Source organism: Apium graveolens, chromosome 5 (genome assembly GCF_009905375.1).
Source record: "Apium graveolens cultivar Ventura chromosome 5, ASM990537v1, whole genome shotgun sequence".
In the NCBI taxonomy this organism is placed as follows: domain Eukaryota; kingdom Viridiplantae; phylum Streptophyta; class Magnoliopsida; order Apiales; family Apiaceae; genus Apium; species Apium graveolens.
The window spans coordinates 300,436,922-300,446,894 of NC_133651.1; the positions used below are offsets into that span (position 1 = coordinate 300,436,922).

Genomic DNA, 9,973 nt, shown 5'->3' on the forward strand with positions numbered 1-9,973 from the left:
GTACTTCTCGATCTCTCTATGTCCTGTTTCTCTCTAGTCTCTCTCCTCTCTCCCAACTCCAGTCTCTTTCTTATCTCTCTCAATATCTCTGTAACTAATTCTTCCATTTCTTGTGTACCGTTTATCAAACATTTGAGTTCAATAACGAAATATACGTTTAATTGTAGCATACACGTGGGCCTAATATTAGCCGGTACAGGAGCGTTCATCACTGAAAAAATGGGCCAAGTCAACTATTATTCCGGTACAGGAGTGTTAAAAGAGACCGTTTGAGTGTTGAGATGCATATGTTTAAATTAATGCTAGTTGCTACCATGTGTGAAGATTGAAGAAGCAAAGAATAAAGTAGGGGAATCGGAGTTCTTTATTAATGCCTATCAACTCCAAGCGTGCCTGCCCGCAAGGGTTGGCTCCAACTGTGCCCGGGTCAAGAAAAATAAGTATATTATTAATTAATTAATAATTAAAATAATAATAATATATATTTATAAAATATTATAGTAAATTAGAGTTGAAAAAAAATCTTACAAGTACATAAATAGTAAGATATAATTATTATAAATAAAAAAATAATCACATAAAACTTAATTTATATGTAAATTTATTTAAATTTATATATAAATATTAATTAATAAAATTTTAAAAACTTTTTTCATTGAATATGTACATATTATTTAAAATAAATTAATAACCTAAAAATTGAATTAAAAAACTAATATATTACACAAGTTGTCATAAAGAAAACTAATATTTATAGTATTTTATAGTTAAAACTAGTACTCCCTCCGTCCCACCAGGATGTTTACATCTCTGGCGGGCACGGAGACCAATATATATATATATATAAAAGTAGGTAAAGTAATGAAAAATGATGAAAAGTGGTTAAAGTAGTGGGACCTATTAATATTTAATAATAGATTTGAGAGAGTGGAGGAAGTTAGTGGGTGTAATAGTGTTTTATATTATTAAAAGTTTACTATTTTTGGAATGTAAAGAAATGGATGGGACGGCCCAAAATAGTAACCGTAAAGAAATGGATGGGACAGAGGGAGTAGTAGTCTAAACTAGTTATCAAAACAATTAACATTCTTAATAAGAAATACTTTGCTTAGTAATTCTTTTTCTAAAATTTAGTAACTTATTTAAATTGATAAAATTAATATAACATTTTTACTTTAGCTCAAGATAAATATTTATATTAAATTGACATTTAATAATAATTCACTATAACTTGACTTCTATTTGTACATTTTTTCATTAGAAAAGATATTATACTTTTATTTTTTGGCAAATAAAATATATAGGGACCTGTTAGTCTGTTACGTCGAGCAAGTCCCACACCCCACGCACTCATGACTCCAAGTTATTGGTTGATAAAGTGCTTGCTTGGAGGTTGAACCGCGATAATAGTTTGACAAATACCCCTTGGTACTTGAGCCGGAATTTTAATACAGAGGCTGATAAATTAGCCGGAGATGGAGCTAAAAGTGCTAAGATGCTCGTTGGTTGGGTATCATTTTTGTGGAGGGCAGTATAAATAAATGGCTGGACAGGTGGCTATGGGAGAGATGCAGTGTCACTAGTAGACTTGGTCAGATTGATCCTCAGCAAAACGAAATGAATGATCATAACTTTGAAGGTGCTAGTGAAGGCATGGGGGGTCAACAATGAAATCGAAGGTGATCTTTCGGAGGAGTATGCCCAAACTGGTATTGCTGCAAACAATGGATATGTTTTCGCAGGAGATGTCCCCTTGAAAGAAGTGGACTAACTGCATGTTTTAAGATCCTTGGCATTATGGTAGGATGTTGTTTCTTAGAATATACAAAGTTTAAAAAGGTATTCAAATTTGTTTATCTGAAGAAAGCGTCAAAAAATTACTTTTTACCTAAAAATATAAGCAATGAAAATACTATTAAGCCAAGAGTACCTTTTTTCTAAAGATAACCCAGACGGCAACATAATCTTTGGAATAAGAAGAAATATTTGAATAAAATAGAATTAATGCATACATTTTCTTTACAACTGTTTTGCATAATGAATCAGCTATTACCTTGAAAACATAGAACTTCCAAGTTCCAAGTAAAATATAAGATGAAACGAGACGAACTGTCTCACAAAGAATATGAGTATATGACACCACTGAACTTATCAGCAAGCAAGGTACAAATCAATCGCATTAAATTTACTCCCTTGGTATCAACTTTGGAAAAACCGTGATGGCATCATAATGCTGAAGCAGAGAAGCGCTCTGTAACACCTGGAAGCCACGTTTTGAAGTATGCTTCACAATCTGTCTCTACGTGAGTTAATGCACTAAGAGGAGAAACAGTTATCTGAAATAGAAAATGTTAGTCATGTTAGTCCTTATTTTCTTTATTCTTAGCTACTTGACCGAGTAAATTAAATCACATACATATCCTTCTTGAAGGGAGTAGTAGTCTGTATCTATCTCTCCCACTTGGACTCCTACGATCTGAGAAAACAGCAAGGAGTACAGTGTTAGGAAAAATAATGTAAAAGAAAACAAGGGCACTTAACAAGCAAGCCACACAAATGTTGCAATTGCAAGCAGCCCCACTGCTGACAAATGTTGATGTTGTAACTAACAGCAGTATTACCTATACCGAGCACATATAAGATTAATATGGAACACATAAATCATGACAGTCACTAATATATTGCCTCAAGCCCTCAAGTTACGTCAGCTGATTTTTTTTTCACTTAAAGTTTTGTTACTGTAGTTAAAATCCCATCGATAGTAAAATTTAAAATAGTTTTAAGCAGGGAGAAGAAGTAGCATGGAAACAATAGGAGTACATTTCCCCATGACTTGTATGAAATTATCATTTTCGTATAGTAATTTGCGGAGATTGTCAGGTTAGCCCCTATAATTTTCTGGTCTACAAAATGACTCAGGTTCGAATACTGCAGTGTTCTGCTTCTTAGTTTTTAAATAAGTTTCTTGCATTTCATACGTACACAATTCCTACTCAAGGAAAATATTTTTTATCCCCATTAGTTGAGTAAACTGGATCTGTCCTATGTAGGACACTTTGTCTCTACATAATTCACTAAATCAGTACATTTAGCATTCTAAAATGCAGATTAAATTACCCGCTTCGACATCGGAGAATTAGAATTAACAAATTTGTGGGGACAAGTGACAAATAATAAACAGCATTTTAGCAAGCTAACAAAAGTTTACGGGATTAAAAGAAAAAAATATGCTTGAAGGACGTGATCATTAAACATAGAAACAACTTACCTACTGAGAGTCTATTTGCCAAGTGAAAGATGTTGTAACAAGGATATATAAAAAAAATGGATTTTGAGAGAAAGATAGCTCACTTCTCGCATAAAAAGGAGATTGTTCTGAGACCCTTGTGATACTTTTGTAGCATTCTTGTCGAAGTTTGTTGTATCTGGTTCCATAGTCATTGTTGACAATATTTTACCTACTTGTGCTTCAGAAGTAATTTTCTTCCAACCCATTCTAATGATACTATTTCCTTGCTTCGTCAACTTAAATCCCTGCGGAAGAAGCAAGCACATATATATATATATGACAACCACAATTCAAGTCAGGCTAAAGGCTACAATCCTTCAAAAGAATGTCACATTAATAAATTGAAATAATTTTATTTTAAGTTTTATTAGCTAGAATACTAGCTTTGGATATATATCCAAGTTTGTATCTGCAAAAATACTTATATACATATATAGTAAATACAGTTCTGATTCTTATTCTTTATTGGTTTCCGGTGTCGGTCAATCTGTTAAGGTTACATATATTAAGAAAAGAAACTTGATTTAGTTGTGATTGACAACTTACAAGTATCAAAGCCTTTACTGCCTCTGATTATCGAAAAAAATATTGGGCTTTAATCAAGGTAAAAAAGTATAACATATACTTTTGGAATCATGAATCACCTAATTAAAGTAAGAATCTGTAAACAGAAATTGTAGGGTAGTCCATGTTTAAAAAGATAAATGGGAAAGTAGGTATGTACGCAATTTCAATCTGACATTAAAGGGAAATACAAGAGCTATACTCACCAGTCAATGTTGAACTACTATAGTATTTTGGCATTTGAAAATGTGCTACATATATGATATATAACAAACGCAAATGTTGTTTGTATTCAGGTATATATATTCATGTTCTATGACTTGTAATGTTAAGCCTTTGAACAGTAATTTAAACTTTTTAGATAACTTGAAACTCGACTAGTTGAAACCTTAGTTTTTTAACTTTGGCGCTGCTCTATTTCTCTTGGCAAGTATATGAAATTTTACTACGCAAATAAAGCCTGATGCCATATTTTTATAAAGATGTAGCAGATTATCGATAGATTACTAGATTCCCTGCAGGCTATTAGTATAAATTAAAGCTAGTAGATTTGAATAAGAAGGTGAATCATATCAAAGTGAAATAAAAAATTTACATAGTACTTTAATTTAAGTTTAAACTAACGGACTAGCAAAAAAATGGACCAACTGCAGCAAGTAATCTCTACTGAAGAGTACGCAATTAGATACACATTATAATGGGCTGAATTAGGCTGAAGTTTAACATAAATCATAAAAATAGAGGATGGACATTCTTAATTCATAACTTCAAACTCAATCTTCACTTCAGTTTAAAAATATAAGTATACAGCAACGCATATAAAAGCTATGCAAACCTTACCTTGTGATTCAAAACATCTGTGGGCAGATCTATATTCAAAAAGCATTTTTGAGGATATGTTCTACTTTTGATTTCAACCAAAATTGAACTTATAATTGGTAAGCAAGCTTCAGCAGAAAATTTAAAGTCATTAACAGTGCTCTTACCACCGACCCTGAAAGTCAGCAACACCAGATAATTTAAGATGAAATCTTGACCCAGATGTAGTTGCATTAAATTGAATAAGATATATATATATATATATGCATGAATTTAACTATGCAAGCTACTAGTACATTGATTTGTAGATGCGGAGTACATCATATAAATTTACGTACCAGTCATATGATATTGAGATAGAAGGTAAACCTTGGAAAAAGGCCTCTCGAGCACCTGCTACTGTTCCAGAGTACACACTGTCATTGCAGCAAGAGATTTGATTAGTTGAGCTAGAGCACCACTGGAAGCAGAACAGAATCAAGTACTATATAAACTGTTCTTGCTATGCAAAGAATTATTTTCTAATACTAGGAAATAAGCAAGTTTTGCGGAACTAAAGTAACATAAATAGTTGCTAATACTAGGCAATAATACTACTTCGTTCAGAAACAACTTCACAGATGCAGCGGACCCATGTATTCATTTTTTACTTTCTTTATTCCTTGATCACCAAATACGTTATAACGTTCTTTGACAGAATAAAGTAAAAGAAAAATGAGGTCTTTATTCACCGGAAGTAACATTCACCTAAAAGCTACAAGATTTTTTTTCACTTGTGTGTAGTTTACATTTTAAAATATGACACGTATATCTCAACGGATTGCTTTGCAGGGGCCGGGCACGGTGCATGTTTTGATTAATATTAAGTCATTGTAATTTTGTCTCCAAAGTAAAAACTTTAGTTGACAGTAGATAAAATAAATCATGATTCTTTGTATAGGCACTTACATCTACTAGTTGATGGTAAAATGAACTGGGGGATGAATGTAGTTGTACCATAGATAAAAATTTAAAATGATTGTGATGTTTTAAAATGGCATTTATATCTCAAAAACAAATATTAAAATTCAAAATGCACAAGGGAGAAATGATATTAAGTTACTAACATGTGGTAACCGCAGTTGCTACCCTTGTTAATGCCACTAATAACCTGTGGCAGAAAATCAATAATTAGAAAGTAACTCTCAAAAAAATTAAAAGTATGCTGCATGTGAGAATACAACATGTTACACAACCAGGTTGTATTTTACCAAGAGATCTGATTTAAACCGAAAATATCGTTGTTAATTAGAACAAAGTGCTCAGCTGGAATGTTATATATATCTAATACTTTAGATATTACAATTGTATATAGAATCGTCCGCAGCCAAATTCATATTCAATTTGAACACAATTGACGAATGAAATTTTAGATGATTTTTGACATTGAAATGTTGTATAGATACATTTAGTCAAAATATTACCAGATCAGGCACCACAGGAAAAAGGGCTTTGGAGATTCCAAGAGAAGCACAGTCTGCCGGAGTTCCTAGAAAGAGCTCATAACAAAAATAACAAGTAAATGAATAAAAATGCAACAATAAGTAACTGTTAATTCAATTTTGAGGAGTAGTAATTGTAAGTTACGTCTTTGATCTATGTAACCTATTAGTATATCTAAATACTACATGTTCTGTGAGCAGAGAGAAAAATGAAAGACGCTCTAAATTAATTTTTACATAAGTAAAAAACATACCAGCAACTGCAAAGGCCGTTGCTCCCTTTATTTCTACTTGCTTGACCTGGAGAGGATGTTGCCAAGTAATAGTATGACTGAAAGCTGATCTTTCCCTGTTAAAAAATCAATAAAGAATAAAAAATACACAATTACAATCTATCCAAATAAACAATTTATTGTGTACACCATCCTACAAAAAACAGAATGAGCTTGATCAAAATGACACAATAAAAATTTGGTAGTATTCTGCAAAACTATAACATCGACCGGACTACCAAAGCATAATGAGCACCAACTGAAAAACTTAAATTGTGACCAACAATTCTAAGCTTCAGAATCTGCACTCAAACAAAATTTACTTCATTTCTTATTTAAAATTGCAATGGTAGTCGCATTATAATGGAAATTAAAATTTCAGGTAAAAAAAAGCTCAACAGTACTCACCATTAATTAAGAAATACGAGCACCATAAAGATCAGTTTTCCAGTAAATATATGCGCAAATAATAGACAGATTAAATAGAATGTATACCGTAGCTCAACTCTATACATAAGAAATGACAATTTATGCACCGTAAATTAAACGAGCATAAATTAAGATAAAATAATAATAAACGATCCATTTAGGACCTCTTCGATCACACTGAGAGTACATATTTTAGCTCAAACCTCAACTCTATACATAAGTAACGACAATTTACACAGTAAATTAAACGAGAATAAATAAAATTACGATAATGATACCTACTTAATGATAATGTACACCGTAAATTAAACGATTATAAATTAAATTACGATACCGATAATAATATATGATCCAATTAAGACGTCCTCCTAAAACCGCAAGGTTTTATGAGTATACAACATAACACTAACTATAACTAACTATAAATGTATAAAATTTGGTTAGCGTGCGTACGATTCAGGAGCGCAGACAAAGACTTGATAGAGATTTGTAGAGACCAGGACTTGAACTAGAGCTTGCAAGCCGGCGCCGTCAATTCCGTCGTCGTTGGTCACCATGATCGTCGGCCGATTGTCCATTTCCGGCGAGTATTTTCTTATTAGGCGGCGATTTTACAAGAGCGTGGCGTGCAGTACACTAAAGTTGAAACAGAATGTCTGTGTGTACCTTTTATGACTAACGAACTAAACTGTCTAATTTATAATTTATTTAATTTTATTAATTAATAATATTAATGGTTTTTTACATTTTGTGTTAAACTAAATAACCTTATTTACAGCATTTATTTATTTGGCCCATGATCTTGTAACACATCCCCAAATTCATAATTAAATTACAGAAGCCCAAACTCAACCTTATCATTTTGCAATAATACTATCCGCGGGATACATTGGTGTTTATTAATTTTTTTGTATTTTGTGTTTATAACAAATAAAAATTTAATTAAGGTCAAATAAAGTAGGATAGCAGATGAAATTCGAATTGCAAATATTATATATTATTTTTAGCATTGGATTTAAAAAAATTTCAATTCAATTTAAAAGACGTAGAATGATTATATTTGTACGTAATAGATAACGAAAAAGAAGGAACTAAATTATAAATTATGCCCTATTTTACTTTAATAAAAACAAAATTATATTAGTCGCATAATATAAAGCAAGTTACGAAAAAATTAAAATTTACCCATTTCTTTCGGTATCTTGAAAATAAGGAGACCGATTCCGTAAGAAATCCGGACCGGTGCATGTATTTGTATAAATGTAAGTGGAGTAACTTTATTCTGACTTTTGTAAATTTTACAATCTCACAATCTTCTTGGGGATTATTTTTATTGCCTAAACCCATAATGCCATAATGGTGCTCGCATGGAGTCACCTGGTTCCGTAATCTTTGACAATAGTTTTATCTTTGTGACACGGGTGTAGAAACTGTTAAAAAATTAGGATTTTAGAGTTTAATTTAATTATATTCTTGATATTAATCCTAAAATCTAATGATTGAAAATTGTTTAATGATATTTGAACTTAAATTTTCATGTATGGTTTTAAGAATTTTCTTAATGAAATCCATATGAAATGAGAGTTGAAAGTAGTTTGGAAAATCTTGGAAAAATTTGAGAATGTTTGTCCCACATTGAAATAAATAAGGGAGGTTGTGTGTTTTATATGGTATTACCCACATGAGTAGTATACAACTACTAAGGTGTGTGATGGTCTATTGTGTTGTTGTGTGCTTCACACACACGCGCCCCGCCCCGCCCCGTCACGCACCGGACCGGACCGGACCGAAGGGCGATTTGGGCGAATGTCTCGGCGTCTCGCGTACGCGAGGCGACCTGGGCGAGGATTTTATTTATTTGAGAATTAATTTTAATTCGAATTTATCTCAGAACTTAACTTAAGTTCTGATATCAGATCAGAAATTAACTTAAGTTCTGATAATAATGTGGGTTTTAATGGGTGTTATTGTGAAAAGCTGTTACAAGTAATTTAACCTCTCTGCATTTCTCTCCCAAAAGTCCTGAAGTGCTGATATTTTCCGGCGACTGAGGTGCTGGTCGAAGTGGAGCTTTTGTTGCTGCTGTTAACATAAACTCCGAGCTGTTTTATCCTGGTGGAGATATTGTGCGCATCCCAAACGCAGCAGGTAGGGGCAATATTCTCTTCAAGAGCAGCCAGGACTTCGAGCAAGGCCTGGTGACTCAGCTGTGATCAATTTTCTTGGCATTTTGTATCTGTGAACCTTTATTTCAGTCACTGTTAAAAGCTATGGTTTCGAGTACATCTTTCTTTCTCTCTTCCTTATTTCAGTTACTGATTTTGTTTACCTGCATGTTTTATTTTGTTAACTGTGGTCTTGGCCTAAACTTGCTAAATTCTTTATACACTTGCTTCTATGTTGCTATATTTGTTAGTGAGATTTACAACATTCTTGAAGAGAATATTAGTTATATAGAATTTAGCATAATGGTTAACGAAAGTGAGGTTATCGTTGGTGGTGGTAGCAGTTTGGGTGCAACTGCTGGGGCCATTGATTGGACCACCTATAGTTTCCCACAGACTGTTGAACTAACCGGTTTACTGGAGAAATTCAACGGTGGCATTGGCTTTTCTCTCTGGCAGAAAAGGATGAAGTTGTGGTTGACTATAAAGGGTCTGTGGCCGGTTGTGGAATATGAGAAACCAGAAGTGGATCAAGAGAAGGCTGCCACAGTTAAGGCTTTTGCGAAGTGGGCTGAGAAGGATGGAGTGGCTAGGGTGGCCATTCTGGCGGCACTAACAAACACTTTGTTTGATGTCTATTCTTCTGATGCCTACTCTGCAAAACTCTTATGGGAGAAGCTGGACCAGACACATAATACTGACTCACAAGGTCTAGAAAAGTATTCTGTGGCAAGGTTCCTCGAGTTCAAGCTGGTGGACAATAAGTCTATGACTGAGCAGGTGCATGAATTCAAGATGATAGTGCATGCTTTGAAGGAGTCTTGAATGAATCTCCCGGAGAAGTTTAAGGTGATGAGTGTGATTGAAAAACTCCCAAAGTCTTGGGAAGAGTTCTCTCTCTCCCTGAAAAGACAGAAATGAGAGATCACCTGGACCAACCTTATGTTGGACATC

General features: G+C 33.3%; 1 protein-coding gene across 1 annotated transcript; it reads right to left on the reverse strand.

The window, feature by feature from the left end:
- Positions 1-1,966: 1,966 nt before the first annotated feature.
- On the reverse strand, positions 1,967-7,531 carry LOC141659235 (uncharacterized). Its single transcript, XM_074466022.1, has 9 exons — positions 7,308-7,531; positions 6,408-6,502; positions 6,136-6,200; positions 5,779-5,822; positions 5,011-5,088; positions 4,694-4,847; positions 3,352-3,534; positions 2,417-2,476; positions 1,967-2,336 (listed from the first exon to the last, which is right to left on the reverse strand). Exons 1-9 carry the CDS (start codon positions 7,430-7,432, stop codon positions 2,226-2,228), a joined length of 915 nt encoding a protein of 304 aa, XP_074322123.1. The 5' UTR covers positions 7,433-7,531; the 3' UTR covers positions 1,967-2,225.
- Between the last annotated feature and the right edge of the window lie 2,442 nt (positions 7,532-9,973).